Source organism: Coregonus lavaretus (genome assembly GCF_964263955.1).
Source record: "Coregonus lavaretus genome assembly, chromosome: 31".
NCBI lineage: Eukaryota > Metazoa > Chordata > Actinopteri > Salmoniformes > Salmonidae > Coregonus > Coregonus lavaretus.
The window spans coordinates 23,102,841-23,121,576 of NC_140018.1; the positions used below are offsets into that span (position 1 = coordinate 23,102,841).

At 43.3% G+C, this 18,736-nt stretch overlaps 1 protein-coding gene across 1 annotated transcript in view; it reads left to right on the forward strand.

Moving 5' to 3' along the window:
• Positions 1-2,256: 2,256 nt before the first annotated feature.
• Positions 2,257-18,736, forward strand: part of LOC311107100 (discoidin, CUB and LCCL domain-containing protein 1-like) — a 47,699-nt gene continuing 31,219 nt past the window's right edge. The window contains exon 1 of the mRNA XM_084149573.1: positions 2,257-2,497. Within this exon, the coding sequence (XP_084005699.1) occupies positions 2,425-2,497 (73 nt within the window). The 5' untranslated portion in view covers positions 2,257-2,424. The remainder of the gene's footprint in view (positions 2,498-18,736) is intronic.

An 18,736-nucleotide genomic window follows, 5' to 3' on the forward strand; every position in this document is an offset into this window, starting at 1 on the left:
CATGACATAGACTGACCAGGTGAATCCAGGTAAAAGCTATGATCCCTTATTGATGTCACCTGTTAAATCCACTTCAATCAGTGTAGATGAAGGGAAGGAGACAGGTTAAAGAAGGATTTTTAATCCTTGAGACAATTGAGACATGGATTGTGTATGTGTGCCATTCTGAGGGTGAATGGGCAAGACAAAATATTTAAGTGCCTTTGAACGGGTTATGGTAGTAGGTGCCAGGGGCACCGGTTTGAGTGTGTCAAGAACTGCAACGCTGCTCGGTTTTTCACACTCAACAGTTTCCCTTGTGTATCAAGAATGGTCCACCACCCAAAGGACATCCAGCCAACTTGACACAACTGTGGGAAGCATTGGAGTCAACATGGGCCAGCATCCCTGTGGAATGCTTGCAACACCTTGTAGAGTTCATGGCCCGACGAATTGAGGCTGTTCTGAGGGCAATAGGGGGCGCAATGCAATATTACGAAGGTGTTCCTAATGTTTTGTACACTCAGTGTATGGCAATGGGTCTTCATCCCTGTATAGAAAAGAGGATGCGATCCCTTCCTAATCAACATCGCCATCTGCAGGCTGCTATATTCTATCCATATTTTTTTCAATTTAAAGGGCCATTTGATTATTTTATCCAAAGGGATTCAATCAATTGCAGATAGTGGATTTCCAGATTGCGCTTTCAGAAGTGTGTTTGATTTACACAGCAATTGTAATGGGTGACACTTGAAATGGTTCTGGGAAAAAAAGGGAAAGTCTATGCCTTTCAGTACGGAAAGTCACATAGGCCTACTTCAGAGTGACCTCAAAATAAACACAAACCATGTTCAGGCCCAGATCTGTATTAGGGACATTAACAAAATGACAGATTTGCTGTTGATCACTCTGCATCTCTACCAAATATTATAATACTAACCCCTTTCATCTGTGTCTCTACTGTGCCTACTATGCAGTGTGCAGAAATCCCACTCGGATGAGCTATAGTTCCACTATTCAATTTATGAACCAAAGATCAACATTAAAGGCACAATTTGTAAGATTGCCTGCTGTTTAAGCAAAAGAAAAAGAAGATACATCAAGGGGATAAAATATATGACTAATAAACAATACACAGCATTTAGGTAGTCTGAACAGAGCTGTATGAGTCTGCCTATCTTGATGCTTCCTCCCTTTTTAACTCATTATTGCATAATGATGTGACTGTACCACATTATGAGCCTGTGGTCCCAGCACTTAGTTCCAGCGTAGCTAGTGATTTACTCTGCTCGATTTGATCTATGCCGGGTAGTAAGCCTAAGCTCCAACTGCATTTGCCATGATCAAACCAATAAAAGTTTATGGTTCAGGACATGTGTGATATGAGCCCATGTAATAGCGGAAGTGTCTAATGGAGCTCAGATGCGGACGTGTTAACATGTGTTTGTTGCAGCTAGCAGCAGGCCCAGGCCCAGGCCCAGGCCCGGGGGAGTTCCCATAGCCACTCCTCCATCTCCCCTGAGAGGACAGCACTGTGACTGTGTGGTAGTGTGACAGTGTATAACTGCTCTGTCTTTGGCAAGAGAGCAACAGGGGGACAATTTGGAGATGGCCCTTACAGTAAAGTAGTCCTACTGTACAGTACATTTAAATACATTGTTTATGAAGATCTTTGTTGATCCACCAATAACGTGAATGTTCTATTCACATTTTTCAATAAACAAGGAATGAAAAAAATTAGATTTCCCTAAAGCGAAATAACACCAGTCAATCAAAACTGGATGTGAATGTGTAGGATAAAGATGCATAGAGACAGAGCAAAAGAGTAGCATGTATACTATTTGATTAGATCAACTTGATCTAATGAACACATTAACATGGATCTTTCACACCTCACTGCCCTATGATCATCACCTTATGTTAATCAAAAGAAACATCATACATTAATTAGTTAGCCTACAAAAACACCTCAACTAAGTGATAGTATTGTTGTCATTAAAAAGGCTAGAATATGCTAGAATATGTAGGGTAGCAAACTGACAATTGATTACAGAATAGTGTATGTAAGAAGTAAGCCTAGTATTAAAGATCATATACCTTTCAGCCGGGGTGGGTAGTTGAACTCAACAATTATTTTGATTAATTGTGTTGCCTCTTGCCTGTCTACTTTCTTGGCTACTCAGCAATTACCCCCCTCTCCCCAACGACAAAGGCGGTCAGACTGGTTGGTCGACTCGACCACTGGGTGACGCCTGTGGATGAAACACGGAAGAGTTCATTCAAGGAATGAATATACTGTGGAGAAACAGGCAGGATAGAAACGGACGGAGCGCGTCGGGATCCTTTCTATTACGGCAAAACTTCCTAAAGAAAATGATCCCATGAAAACGAAACAGATGTGTCTCCATATGCGCCTTCGTTGCGTTACTGTGGATAAATGCTGAGATGTCTGGAAAGAAGAAAGTTCTTGGATTCTTTGTCGTTTGGTCTATACTTTCCGCGTTCGGTGAAAAACTCGGTAAGCAAACTAACCGTTGTTAAAGCAATAGTGATTTACATGATTAACTTACACAATACTTTTTGAGATTTAACATCGGTCTAGTTACCTTACATTCGATTGGAAAGAAATGTATTATTTAATTCACCATGGTTCCGATCATTTTCCGTTTTACTAGACTTCATTCACTGTTGGTGTGCCTGCTACACATGGCAGATCAAGGGTTAATAACACATTGTGTGGCATGTTCAACAAGCCTCGAATGTTAAGTAGCCTACGTGTGTGATAACTGGTTTGCCAACAGTCAAATGTAGTGTGTGGTATATAATTACAATGTATCTTGTGCATCATATATGTGTTACATTGAATCATGGATCAATCATGCAAAACGTTGAACTCTGACTCAAATGTAACCAGTCATGTTTTAACAGTTGTCTTTCAAACATTACTCCTTGAGCTGTACTTACTATCTTAGATGAGGAATGTGCTATGGTTAACCATTAAGGCCTGTTGACTTTAGTTTAAAAATGCACTCTTATAGATTCATTGATCTCCAAACTCTGCTTAAATATTTCAACTTTTCTACTGAGCAGAGGCAGTTTGTTTCAACATTTCCTCAGCAATTCCCCAACTTGTATGAGATTGTCAGATAGCTTCCATGATATTAAATATATTCAAATGTGTTGTCAGTTAGGACGTCTTTGAACTATCATGTTGTTGCCATGTAGGCCTACATACTGTACCTGTCAATTGTAATCTAACAATCCTTGAGAAAGTACAGCAGGTGACTTTCACCAGTGACAAACCTGCCAAAAGAAAGGAACTGACTGTAGCTGAGATGATACTAGATCTGCTCATCCTTTCCCACCACACTGACAGCATGGCTCGATTTTGTACTCATTTAGCCTTCTAGGCTCATAGTAGGCTACATGCCATTGGGATAACTGGTTTGCCAACAGTCAAATGTAGTGTGTGGTATATAATTACATTGTATCTTGTGCATCATATATGTGTTACATTGAATCATTGTTAGGCCACGTTGAGTTGAGATCAATCATGCAAAACGTTGAGAACTGTAACTCAAATGTAACCAGTCATGTTTTAACAGTTGCCTGGCATTATGTTGAGCCTCCCTATCTGTCACATTGTGTCTACTTGGCTCCCCCTCTGAGTGTGTGAGGTGAATATTTCATGTTTGTCCCGAGGGCAGAAGTCAGCCAGGTGATCAGGAGAGACAATGAGAGACGCTGGCATTTTAAATTGAAATTGTATCATTATATTGTATGCTCCTACACTATTCTTCATGAGTGTGTTGTTGTATATCAGTATGCCAGGAGTGAAATAAGGATACACACAGTTTAGGTGGAATTAGCATTAGCATAGGCGGCGCTCTATAAGGCTAAGCTTCCCCTAAAGTAAATTGAATTAAATTGCCAAAATGATATAGCCTACTCCTGTCTTACATAAATAATTCAAAAGGCTACTACACCAGAAAGCATGATTTGGATGATCAGAGGATCATTAGCTTAAAAAAAATCTGCCCAAATTGCGGAAGGGCCCGCAATTTGGGCTGCGCTGCAAGGAGATGATTGTTGAGTTGCGAATGTCAGGGAAAGAGGCCCAGCCAGGAATATAGCAATATTTCTAAATACAATCGCGGGAAAACATAGTTTGGAAATCAAATGGCAATTGCTGTAAAGAGAAGACAATGAAAATACTCTAATCTGTCTTTTAGTTATTAAAATGTTCAACTTAATTGAGCGAACAGTACATCTGATTGGCACCAGCGGAGCATCGGCCATATCCCCGGTGAGAGCGCATATTCACTGTCTTTATCATTGGGTCAGTGCCACTTGAAAGTTTGTTTTTGGACAATAATTTCCTCCTCCAGGTTAGATGGACGTCATACTGTATTTGTCTCCCCTTTTCGTAGGCCTATTAGATAGTTGCAGACATCGTTGTTTTTATTGATCTGTTTGTCAGTGTCAGCAGAATAGGCTACCCTGTACATTTTGTCGTATTAAAAAAGATTCTGCTCATGTCTCCAGTCATATAAAATGTTGTAGAATTGTGTGAAAATGTGTTTTATAAAAGGCCACATTTTTCCCGTACAAAGAAAGGAAAAGAAGCGTATATAGCCTAGCCCAGGGATCATCAACTATATTCAGGCGCGGGCCAGGGGGCCGGAACATAATTACAAATAATTTGTAGACTGCAAATTGACCGCAAGAATCCCAAACAGATATAATATTTGACTAAAACATAATCATTTCAAACCTTGCTTACATTTTGTATATGGCCGTGTCTCTCGATTAGGCATGGAAATACTTGGGAACAGATTTTCCAAATGAAAATCACTTGGAGCTGATTTTCTGGTGTAGAAATGTTTTTGATGTCCAACAATGCAAAAATGTGTATGTTTTATTTATTTTTGCTCAGAAAACATGGGGGGCCAAATAAAACCACCCGGGCCGCCATTTGGGTAACTCTGGCCTAGCCTATAGGCCTACGCCACTACGCGCTGCATTGAACAGTCTTTTTTGCGAACAGTGATTGAGTTATAGTATTAGCCCTTATGACTATCCAATTTACTCAGCCTATTATTCCTAATGTGATATCTTACATAAGTCTGCAAATGCGATGATGCATGGAATGCTTTATTATAAAGGTGCATTTTTATGGTGAAAATGTGCTTCCCCAAACTTGAGACTCACGTGCTCTGCCTATGCTAGTGACCCAGCTATGTGCTTGCCTGGCTAGTGGCTATGCAGACTCCTTGCTCCGGCTCAACGCTACGACTCTTCCACTGACGTTATTTTCATCTTTGCAATGAGTCTGGAGCTGAGTACCTCCCCGACCCTTCACCGAATACGAACACATTCGGGACCCCTCTGATTGGTCCAGAAACCAATGGGTTGGACCAGAGCCAGAACACACATGGGTAAAGCTGCGGTTAGAAAATGTGTCATTGGCTTTGATACTCTGATTGGTTCAAGATTTTTTTTGTGTGTGTGTGTGTGTGTGTGATGATGGCGCCAGAGAAGATGGCTGCCAATTACAGCCCTCTAACCAATTGTACTATTATGTGTGTTTTTTCATGTTATTTGTAATTTATTCTGTACATAATGTTTCTGCCACCGTCTCTTATGACCAAAAATAGCTTCTGGATATCAGGACAGTGATTAATCACCTCGTATTGGATGAAGATTTTGTCTTCAACGAGTCGGACGCGAAGGATATTCTACAGACACCCGACAAGGCCCAATCCCTGTCATTCGCATGAGAAAGAGACAGAGATCCTTGTAAGGATCTGACGGCGAGCGAGTAAACTGCATCTTCCATCAATCCGATTAGCCAATGTTCAATCATTTGAGAACAAATTGGATGACCTAAGACTAAGGTTATCCTACCAAAGGGACATTTAAAAACTGTAATATCTTATGTTTCACCGAGTCGTGGCTGAACGACAACATGGATAACAAACAGCTAGCGGGCTATACGCTACATCGGCAGGATAGAACGGTTGACTCCGGTAAGACAAGGGGTGGCGGTCTGTGTATGTTTGTAAACAACAGCTGGTGCATAAAATCTAATACTAAGGAAGTCTCGAGGTTTTGCTCGCCTGAGGTAGAGTATCTCATGATAAGCTGTAGACCACACTATTTACCAAGAGTTTTCATCTATATTTTTTGTAGCTGTCTACCAGACGTAGCCTACCAGACGAGCTAAATCACTTCTATGCTCGCTTAGAGGCAAGCAACACTGAAGCATGCATGAGAGCATCAGCTGTTCCGGATGACTATGTGATCACGCTCTCCGTAGACGATGTGAGTAAGACTTTTAAGCAGGTCAACATTCACAAGGCCGCAGGGCCAGACGGATTACCAGGACGTGTACTCCGAGCATGTGCTGACCAACTGGCAAGTGTCTTCACTGACATTTTCAACATGTCCCTGACTGAGTCTGTAATACCAACATGTTTCAAGCAGACCACCATAGTCCCTGTGCCCAAGGACACTAAGATAACCTGCCAAAATGACTACCGACCCGTAGCACTCACGTCTATAGCCATGAAATGCTTTGAAAGGCTGGTCATGGCTCACATCAACACCATTATCCCAGAAACCCTAGACCCACTCCAATTTGCACACCGCCCCAACAGATCCACAGATGATACAATCTCTATTGCACTCCACACTGCCCTTTCCCACCTGGACAAGAGGAACACCTACGTGAGAATGCTATTCATTGACTACAGCTCAGTGTTCAACACCATAGTGCCCTCAAAGCTCATCACTAAGCTAAGGATCCTGGGACTAAACACCTCCCTCTGCAACTGGATCCTGGACTTCCTGACGGGCTGCCCCCAGGTGGTAAAGGTAGGTAACAACACGTCTGCCACGCTGATCCTCAACACGGGGGACCCTCAGGGGTGCGTGCTCTGTCCCCTCCTGTACTCCCTATTCACTCATGACTCCATGGCCAGGCACGACTCTAACACCATTAAGTTTGCAGACGACACAACAGTGGTAGGACTGATCACCGACAACGTTGAGACAGCCTATAGGGAGGAGGTCAGAGACCTGGCCGTGTGGTGCCAGGACAACAACCTCTCCATCAACGTGATCAAGACAAAGAATATGATTGTGGACTACAGGGAAAAAAAGAGGATTGAGCATGCCCCCATTCTCATCGACGGGGCTGTAGTGGAACAGGTTGAGAGCTTCAAGTTCCTTGGTGTCCACATCACCAACGAACTATCATGGTCCAAACACACCAAGACAGTCGTGAAGAGGGCACGGAAAAAACATATTACCCCTCAGGATTTGGCATGGGTCTTCAGTTCCTCAAAGTCATACAGCTGCCACATCGAGAACATCCTGACTGGTTGCATCACCGCCCGGTATGGCAACTGCTCGGCCTCCGACTGCAAGGCACTACAGTGGGTAGTGAGTACGGCCCAGTACATCACTGGGGTCAAGCTTCCTGCCATCCAGGACCTCTATACCAGGCGATGTCAGAGGAAGGCCCTAGAAATTGTCAAAGACTCAAGCCACCCTAGTCATAGACTGTTCTCTCTGCTACCGCACGGCAAGCGGTACCGGCGAGCCAAGTCTAGGTCCAAAAGGCTTCTAAACAGCTTCTACCCCCAAGCCATAAGACTCCTGAACAGCTAATCATGGCTACCCAGACTATTTGCACTGCCCCCCCCCCCACCCCATCCCCCTCTTTTACGCTGCTGCTACTCTGTTTACTACACTGCTCAAAAAAAATAAGGGAACACTAAAATAACACATCCTAGATCTGAATGAATGAAATAATCTTATTAAATACTTTTTTCTTCACATAGTTGAATGTGCTGACAACAAAATCACACAAATTATCAATGGAAATCAAATTTATCAACCCATGGAGGTCTGGATTTGGAGTCACCCTCAAAATTAAAGTGGAAAACCACACTACAGGCTGATCCAACTTTGATGTAATGTCCTTAAAACAAGTCAAAATGAGGCTCAGTAGTGTGTGTGGCCTCCACGTGCCAGTATGACCTCCCTACAACGCCTGGGCATGCTCCTGATGAGGTGGCGGATGGTCTCCTGAGGGATCTCCTCCCAGACCTGGACTAAAGCATCTGCCAACTCCTGGACAGTCTGTGGTGGATGGAGCGAGACATGATGTCCCAGATGTGCTCAATTGGATTCAGGTCTGGGGAATGGGCGGGCCAGTCCATAGCATCAATGCCTTCCTCTTGCAGGAACTGCTGACACACTCCAGCCACATGAGGTCTAGCATTGTCTTGCATTAGGAGGAACCCAGGGCCAACCGCACCAGCATATGGTCTCACAAGGGGTCTGAGGATCTCATCTCGGGACCTAATGGCAGTCAGGCTACCTCTGGCGAGCACATGGAGGGCTGTGCGGCCCCCCAAAGAAATGCCACCCCACACCATGACTGACCCACCGCCAAACCGGTCATGCTGGAGGATGTTGCAGGCAGGAGAACGTTCTCCACGGCGTCTCCAGACTCTGTCACGTCTGTCACATGTGCTCAGTGTGAACCTGCTTTCATCTGTGAAGAGCACAGGGCGCCAGTGGCGAATTTGCCAATCTTGGTGTTCTCTGGCAAATGCCAAACGTCCTGCACGGTGTTGGGCTGTAAGCACAACCCCCACCTGTGGACGTCGGGCCCTCATACCACCCTCATGGAGTCTGTTTCTGACCGTTTGAGCAGACACATGCACATTTGTGGCCTGCTGGAGGTCATTTTGCAGGGCTCTGGCAGTGCTCCTCCTGCTCCTCCTTGCACAAAGGCGGAGGTAGCAGTCCTGCTGCTGGGTTGTTGCCCTCCTAGGTCACCACCTGCAAAACCAGTCCTTTATTGGGGGTGTCTTGCTAATTGCCTATAATTTCCACCTGTTGTCTATTCCATTTGCACAACAGCATGTGACATTTATTGTCAATCAGTGTTGCTTCCTAAGTGGACAGTTTGATTTCACAGAAGTGTGATTGACTTGGAGTTACATTGTGTTGTTTAAGTGTTCCCTTTATTTTTTTGAGCAGTGTATTTATGCATAGTCACTTTAACTCTACCCACATGTACATATGACCTCAATTACCTCGACTAGCCGGTGACCCCGCACATTGACTCTGTACCGGTACCCCCCTGTATATAGCCTCCCTACTGCTATTTTATTTTACTGCTGCTCTTTAGCTATTTGCTTTAATTGTTTAATTTTTCTTAATTAACACTTTATTTTAAAAATTTCTTTAAAAAACTGCATTGTTTGTTAAGGGCTTGTAAGTAAGCGTTTCACTGTAATGTCTACACCTGTTGTATTCGGCGCATGTGGCAAATAAAATGTGATTTGATTTGATTATCCAATCGCTGATGACTTAGTATTTATTAGGATTCCTATACTCTTCCTGGGGTCCAAACACGAATAAAACAAATACATCACAACAAAACAGCCTACAGTGTTCTCGGAAAGTATTCAGACCCCTTGACATTACAGCCTTATTCTAAAATGGATTAAGAAAAAAAAAAAAAAACTCATCAATCTACACACAATACCCTATAATGACAAAGCAAAAATAGGTTTCTATACATTTTTGCAAATGTATTAAAAATAAAGAAGAAACTTGAAAAATATACATTTACATAAGTATTTAGACACTTTGCTATGGGGCTCAATTGAGCTTAGGTGCATCCTGTTTCCATTGATCATCCTTGATGTTTCTACAACTTGATTGGAGTCCACCTGTGGTAAATTAATTTGATTGGACATGATTTGGAAAGGCACATACCTGTCTATATAAGGTCACACAGTTGACAGTGCATGTCAGAGCAAAAACCAAGCCATGAGGTCGAAGGAATTGTCCGTAGCGCTCCGAGACAGGATTGTGTCGAGGCACAGATCTGGGGAAGGGTACCAAAACATGTCTGCAGCAGTGGACTCCATCATTTCTTAAATGGAAGAAGTTTGGAACCACCAAGACTCTTCCTAGAGCTGGCCTCCCGGCCAAACTGAGCAATAAGGGAGGTGACCAAGAACCCGATGCTCACTCTGACAGAGCTCTAGAGTTCCTCTGTGGAGATGGGAGAACCTTCCAGAAGGACAACCATCTCTACAACACTCCACCAATCAGGCCTTTATGGTAGTGTGGCCAGATGGAAGCCACTCCTCAGTAAAATACACATGACAGCCCGCTTGGAGTTTGCCAAAAGGCACCTAAAGGACTATCAGACCATGAGAAACAAGATTCTCTGGTCTGATGAAACCAAGATTGAACTCTTTGGCCTGAATGCCAAGCGTCACGTCTGGAGGAAACCTGGCACCATCCCTACGGTGAAGCATGGTGGTGGCAGCATTATGCTGTGGGGATGTTTTTCAGCGGCAGGGACTGGAATACTAGTCAGGATCGAGGGAAAGATGAACGGAGCAAAGTACAGCGATCCTTGAAGAAAACCTGCTCCAAAGCGCTCAGGACCTCAGACTGGGGCGAAGGTTCACCTTCCAACAGGACAACGACTCCCTAAGCACGCAGCCAAGACAACACCGTAGTGGCTTCGGCACAAGTCTCTGAATGTCCTTGAGTGGCCTAGCCAGAGCCCGGACTTGAACCCGATCAAACATCTTTGGAGATACCTGAAAATAGCTGTGGAGTGACGCTCCCCATTCAACCTGACAGAGCTGGAGAGGATCTGCAGAGAAGAATGGAAGAAACTCCCCAAATACAGGTGTGACAAGCTTGTAGCGTCATACCCAAGAAGACTCAAGGCTATAATTGCTGCCAAAGGTGCTTCAACAAAGCACTGAGTAAAGGGTCTGAATACTTATGTAAATCTGATATTTCAGGTGTTTTTAATACATTTGCGAAAAATTCTAAAAACCTGTTTTTGCCAGGGTATTGTGTGTAGATTGATGAGGGGGAAAAAACAATTTAATCAATTTTAGAATAAGGCTGTAACGTAACAAAATGTTGAAAAAGTCAAGGGGTCTGAATACTTTCCGAATGCACTGTACATCATAAATAACACACTACATCGTACAAGACATTTTTACATTATTAATAATACAACATTACAATCAGTAGCGGTGAGTGGGTAAAATCACTGGAGAAGCCAAGCCAGGAAAAAAATGCCATATTACAACCTATGTGTTGTGATAATTGCGGTGTTTGCTCTATACCCTGTTAGTTCATACGCCTTGCAACTGTGATAGGCCTAAGTCCGAGACAATAAGAAGACACAGTGGCAGAATACATTCAACCACACCAAACAAACAGTTACATGACCTACAGCACGGTAAAGCAAGTTAAAGGAAAAATCTGCCCAAAACCACTCATTAATTTAAAGTACAGTGTTAAATAACACTATGTGAGAACAATATTTTTTGTGAACAAATGTTTCATTTTGGCGTTATAATAAGGTTGGTAGCAACATTGAAAATCATTGTGGAAATCTGTTGCAGCTCAAGTCTACTACAAAATCCACAATGCAATGCTCTCTATGGGCTGGCTAGCTAGCAAATGTATCTACACACAATAATACCAAAGACACTATCAGCATGTGAAGTAGCTAGTTAGCTGTAAAATCGAATTAACAAACTGCGCTATCAATTTAGGAGACTACAATCTCACCACGTTCAACCTGCAGATCGATGTGCCTCACAGAGGGGAGTCTGACATTCGCAACCGTAGATATACTTTTTAGGAGATGGGGAAACGCTGCCCATGCTACCTCAATGGGCCATGTGGTGCATTCTGGGCGATTCTGGGACAAGGAGCGCTCTCCTTCAAGGAGTGAATTGGAGTCTATTGGGCGCTAGCTCAAAACCCCAACATTAGCGCGAATTTAGTCAACAAGAAGTACAACATTACAAATATTTTTAAAGATGTGAGATAATTAACTTGCTATCTGTAATATCAAATAGCTTTGGAATCGTGACATTACATACTTTCGAGGAAAATAGGCATGTTTCTCGACATATACAGTCGTGGTCAAACGTTTTGACAATGACACAAGTATTGGTCTTCACAAAGTTCGCTGCTTCAGTGTTATGAGATATTTTTGTCAGATTTTACTATGGTATACTGAAGTATAATTACAAGCATTCCATAGGCTTTTATTGACAAATACATTACATTTATGCAAAGAGTCAATATTTGCAGTGTTGACCCTTCTTTTTCAAGACCTCTGCAATCCGCCCTGGCATGCTGTCAATTAACTTCTGGGCCACATCCTGACTGATGGCAGCCCATTCTTGCATAATCAATGCTTGGAGTTTGTCAGAATTTGTGGGTTTTTGTTTGTCTACCCGCATCTTGAGGATCGACTACAAGTTCAATGGGCTTAAGGTCTGGGGAGTTTCCTGGCCATGGACCCAAAACTTCGATGTATTGTTCCCCGAGCCACTTAGTTATCACTTTTGCCTTATGGCAAGGTGCTCCATCATGCTGGAAAAGGCATTGTTTGTCTTGCAGGTAACCATGGTTAACAGAGGAAGAACAATGATTTCAAGCACCACCCTCCTTTTAAAGCTTCCAGTCTGTTATTCTAACTCAATCAGCATGATATCTCCAGCCTTGTCCTCGTCAACACTCTCACCTGTGTTAACGAGAGAATCACTGACATGATGTCAGCTGGTCCTTTTGTGGCAGGGCTGAAATGCAGTGGAAATGTTTTTTGGGGATTAAGTTCATTCTCATGGCAAAGAGGGACTTTGCAATTTAATTGCAATTCATCTGATCACTCTTCATGACATTCTGGAGTATATGCAAATTGCCATCATCAAAACTGAGGGAGCAGACTTTGTGAAAATTAATATTTGTGTCATTTTCAAAACTTTGGACCGTGACTGTTCACTGACTTTGAGAAGGGATTGCTTGACGATTTAGATTAGCAACCGCGTGACGCAGCATGACAATGTGAACGCGATTGGTCGGTAGTCTGTTGGATGGGGTGTTATATGTTCCTTCCTTCATTGGATTCCTATATCATTGTTCTAATATCGCTGGCAACGGCACCATGCAATGCACCCTGGACTGAAGAGGCAGACAAATCGCAAAAATGTGCTAGACCCTCCGTTAAATTACTAATTTCTTAAGGAATATCTAAAAAAAATATTATCAATGGCTCATTCAAGAGAATACATCCTCCAGAGTTATGACATCGGCCAGTATTGAAATGTATGATAGACGTTTTCGTGATCTAAAAGTCGTTTTCCTATTAACTTCCAGTTTAGTGAGAGCGACTTTAACAGTGTTACGTCATACTGGTTGGATTTCTGCCTGCTTGAACGCCAATAACTCAGATTAACATGAAATTACCCAGGGAATCGATAGAACATCACTCAGAGATGCACAAAAACAATATAATATTCAAAATGTGTGAACCTTTCCTTTAATGTTTCCGACATTTTCGGACTGCTAAACAACTATTGATTTAGAACCACAGAGAGTTACCGGAAGTTGCAAAGAAAACAGGAGCTGCCTCCCCTATTCCAGCACCAATTTCAACGTTTCAACATCATCAAATCACTTATGCGTAGTCTAATACAGTGACAACTACACTGAACAAAAATGTAAATGCAACATGCAACAATTTCAAAGATTTTACTGCTTAACAGTTCATATAAGGAAATCAATCAATTGAAATAAAATCATTAGATATGCATCTATTGGTCACAGATACCTTTTTAAAAAAGGTAGGCATGGATCAGAAAACCAGTTAGTATCGGGTGTGACCACCATTTGCCTCATGCAGCGCAACACATCTCCTTCGCATAAGGTTGATCAGGCAGTTGATTGTGGCCTGTGGAATGTTGTCCCACTCCCCTTCAATGGCTGTGCGAAGTTGCTGGATATTTGCAGGGAACTGGAACACGCTGTAGTACATGATGATCCAGAGCATCCCAAACATGCTCAATGGGTGACATGTCTGGTGAGTATGTAGGCCATGGAATAACTGGGCCATTTTCAGCTTCCAGGAATTGGGTACAGATCCTTGCGTCATGGTTCCGTGCATTATCATGCTGAAACATGAGGTGATGGCGATGGATGAATGGCACGACAATGGGCCTCAGGATCTCGTCACGGTATCTCTGTGCATTGAAATTGCCATTGATAAAATGCAATTGTGTTCGCTGTCCGTAGCTTATGCCTGCCCATACCATAACCCCACCGCCACCATGGGGCAGTCTGTTCACAACATTATCAGCAAACTGCTCGCCCACACGACGCCACACACTGTCTGCCGTCTGCCCGGTACAGCTGAATCGGGATTCATCCGTGAAGAGCACACTTTTCCAGTGTGCCAGTGGCAATTGAAGGTGAACATTTGCCCACTGAAGTTGGTTACGACACCGAACTGCAGTCAGGTCAAGACCCTGGTGAGGACGACGAGCATGCAGATGAGCTTCCCTGAGACAGTTTCTGGCAGTTTGTGCAGAAATTCTTCAGTTGTGCAAACTCAGTTTCATCAGCTGTCCGGGTAGCTAGTCTCAGACAATCCCGCAGGTGAAGAAGCTGGATGTGGAGGTCTTGGGCTGGCGTGGTTACATGTGGTCTGCAGTTGTGAGGCCGGTTGGACGTACTGCCAAATTCTCTAAAATGACGTTGGAGTCGCCTTATGGTAGAGAAATTAACATTAAATTATCTGGCAACAGCTCTGGTGGACATTCCTGCACTCAGCATGCCAATTGCGCGCTCCTTCAAAACTTGAGACATCTGTGGCATTGTGTTGTGTGACAAAACTGCACATTTTAGAGTGGCCTTTTATTGTCCCCAGCACAAGGTGCACCAGTGTAATGATCATGCTGTTTAATCAACTTCTTGATATGCCACATCTGTCAGGTGGATGGATTATCTTGGCAAAGGAGAAATGCTCACTAACAGGGATGTAAACACATTTGTGCACAACATTTGAGATAAATAATATTTTTATGCGTATGCAACATTTCTGGGATCTTTTATTTCAGCTCATGGAACATGGGACCAACACTTTACATGTTGCATTTATATTTTTGTTCAGTATAAAAGATACCAAAAACGATTTAGTCCAATCAATGCAAGGTAAATATGTGGATGTCCATGGTTATTGTGTGTTTGTGTGCAAGTTGAAAAAACATGTTGGTTCACCCTACTTGTAGACAAACGCCAATGCCATCCTCCTCTCTTTTCATATTGCCGAAACGGTCTATGACTCTGTCATACAGTACACGCTTTTTTGTTGTCCTAGGCTACCTGGCTAAAATGCTTGCTTGCTTGCTTGCTTGCTTGCTTACTAGACCCTTTCATGGGCAACGATGAGCCAGCTAGTTAAAATTAGCCTTCTACATCTGGCTACATATTGAACTTCCATCCTCTCAGGCCAGGGGCACAATGTATGAATTTATGGTTGGATCAGAATCGCCGTTATAATCATTGGACAGTACGGCGAATTAAGTAAAACCACAAGTCCAAATCCCTATCTCCATCCATGGCTAATTTAGGAAAGGGACCATTTTTGCTAGCTAGCTAGCTAGCCAACGGAGGACAACAACACAACAAGATGCAGCAATTCAATATGTTTCTGTCAATTGTGTTTTGCTCTCAATGTGATGCGATTGGAGTGAAGCCAAATCCAAACTGGCTTTCCTTGACACGTTTTTTTGGTGCGTCAGGACCACTCATAGGTGAGCTCACTCAGTTTAACTCAATGCTGATTGGCTGTTATGTTATACTTTTTTAAATCATGGGAGGCCAAATGCTCACTGGCTTCCCTTGCATTCAATGCTATGGGCAGCAACAATGTCATACTCTTTTTGACCAGACTGTATCAGATAGATGGCCTACACTTAGAGACAGAGGGATGCCGTTTCGCGTACTTGGATGCTTTCTCTGGTGAGATACTGTACATTTAGCCTCTTGCGAATTGAAGTAAAATTATAAAACACAGAGAGACTAAAGATAATTGTATTTATTTTCTGACCATTTTTGGGGGAAGTCTGGCTTCCCTTGGCATCCATGAATACACACCACTGATTACAATGTATGTGTGTGTGTCTCTTCACAGTCCCCATTGTGTGGAAAAGTTGTAGTCATGGCTCAGCCTCTGTCAGGGGTGTGAAACTCATTCCACGGAGGGCCGAGTGTCTGCGGGTTTTTGGTTTTTCCTTTCAATTAAGAACTAGGCAACCAGGTGAGGGGAGTTCCTTACTAATTAGTGACTTTAATTCATCAATCAAGTACAAGGGTGGAGCGAAAACCGGCAGACACTCGTCCCTCTGTGGAATGAGTTTGACACGTGCTCTATGTAGTACAGTGCGTTTCCCAGAGTGCTTTGGACAACGCCACTCGTCACTACAAAACGACTTCAATGATGGGAGTTGCAGACTAAAGTATGTAACGATCGACAGAGCAGCGGAATCATTTAGTCAGTGTGAGTCATCAAGCTAGCTAGATGCACTGCATAGACTAAAATGTTGCCTTGCTATGAATGAGGAATCTCAGGAGCATAGAAAAAGACAGACTAAAACGGAACTGAAACCTCCAACACAGGCACCGATATCTCAGAGGATCACAAAATGTCTAGCTCATGGAAGATTAAAAACCAGCTTAGTTGGCCTGTCTGCTGGGGATGCTGTCATATAAAAAAATATATATATTTAAAGTGCATGTGGGCTAACTGTAAAAAACTACCAAAAACAGTTTAACCTTAAACATACAGTAGACAGAGAGCTTGATTGTTATTGTCCCAAACAAACCACTACATGAAAAGACTCTTGAGTGGATGTTAAAGGGCCCACTCTGCCCTTCTCTGTTTACACACCTATGGTCAGTAATGCTCTGCGGCATGGGTGTAGTCTATTTCATACTTTACCACTGTGGTGATGTCAACGCTCCTGCACCTGCCCCCAGGTGGGTAGCTGCATCCTGTTTTAAAATGTTCCGTCCCACTGTGCTTTCCGCCTCACATCTGGACTGAGTTCAGCCTCGGACAACAAAGGCCACTGTGTGTGCCTGCCACTCCATGGCTGGGGACTGGCCAGACAAGTCAAAGCTCACATCTTGTTTTTTAACAGCCTAATTTGTCCACGGGCATGCTAATTTTGCTTAAATGTTTTTCCATTAAATGTGATTTACCTTCCTTGGAAAGAATCTGTCTTTTAGGGATTCTTATCAACAAGTCAGTGTTTTTTTTATGCATGTTTTAGTCCTATAAGAAATGTTCCACCATCACACAGAACCATTGATGTCTAGACAGTGTTTATGTGCCACATACAGTGCCTTTGGAAAGTATTCAGACCCCTTGACTTTTTCCACATTTTGTTACAACCTTTATTCTAAAATGGATTATTTTTAAAATTCTTTTATCCTCAGCAATCTACACACAATACCCAAGAAAATGAGAAAGCAAAAAAAGGTTTTTAGAAATGTTCGCAAATGTACCTTACTTACATAAGTATTCAAACCCTTTGCTATGAGACTTGAAATTGAGCTCAGGTGCATCCTGTTTCCATTGATCATCCTTGAGATGTTTCTACATCTTGATTGGAGTCCACCTGTGGTAAATTCAATTGATTGGACATGATTTGGAAAGGCACACACCTGTCTATATAAGGTCCCACAGTTGACAGTGCATGTCAGAGAAAAAACCAAGTCGTGGAATTGTCCGTAGAGCTCCGAGACAGGATTGTGTCGAGTTACAGATCTGGGGAAGGGTACCAAAAAATTTCTGCAGCACTGAAGGTCCCCAAGAACAGTGGCCTCCATCGTTCTTAAATTGAAGAAGTTTGGAACCACCAAGACTCTTCCTAGAGCTGGCCGCCTGGCCAAACTGAGAAATCGGGGGAGAAGGTCCTTGGTCAGGGTGGTGACCAAGAACCCAATGGTCACTCTGACAGAGCTCTAGAGTTCCTCTGTGGAGATGGGAGAACCTTCCAGAAGGACAACCATCTCTGCAGCACTCCACCAATCAGGCCTTTATGGTAGAGTGACCAGACGGAAGCCACTCCTCAGTAAAAAGGCACGACAGCCCGCTTGGAGTTTGCCAAAAGGTACCTAAAGACTCTCAGACCATGAGAAACAAGATTCTCTGGTCTGATGAAACCAAGATTGAACTCTTTGGCCTGAATGGCAAGCGTCACGTCTGGAGGAAGCCTGGTACCATCCCTATGGGGAAGCGTGGTGGCAGCATCATGCTTTGGGGATGTTTTTCAGCAGCAGGGATTGGGAAACTAGTCAGGATTGAGGCAAAGTTGAACGGAGCAAAGTACAGAGAGATCCTTGATGAAAACCTGCCCCAGAGCGCTCAGGACCTCAGACTGGGGCGAAGGTTCACCTTCCAACAGGACAACGACCCTAAGCACACAGCCAAGACAACGCGGAAGTGGCTTCGGGACAAGTCTCTGAATGTCCTTGAGTGGCCCAGCCAGAGCCCGGACTTCAACCCGATCGAACGTCTCTGGAGAGACCTGAAAATAGCTGTGCAGCGACGTTCCCCATCCAACCTGACAGAGCTTGAGAGGATCTGCATAGAAGAATGGGAGAAACTCCCCAAATACAGGTGTGACAAGCTTGTAGTGTCATACCCAAGAAGACTCTAGGCTGTAATCGCTGCCAAAGGCGCTTCAACAAAGTACTGAGAAAAGGGTCTGAATACTTATGTAAGTGTGATATTTCCGGTTTTTATTTTTAATAAACTTGCAAAAAATTCTAAAAACCTATTTTTGCTTTGTCATTATGGGGTATTGTGTGTAGATTAATGAGGGGAAAAAAT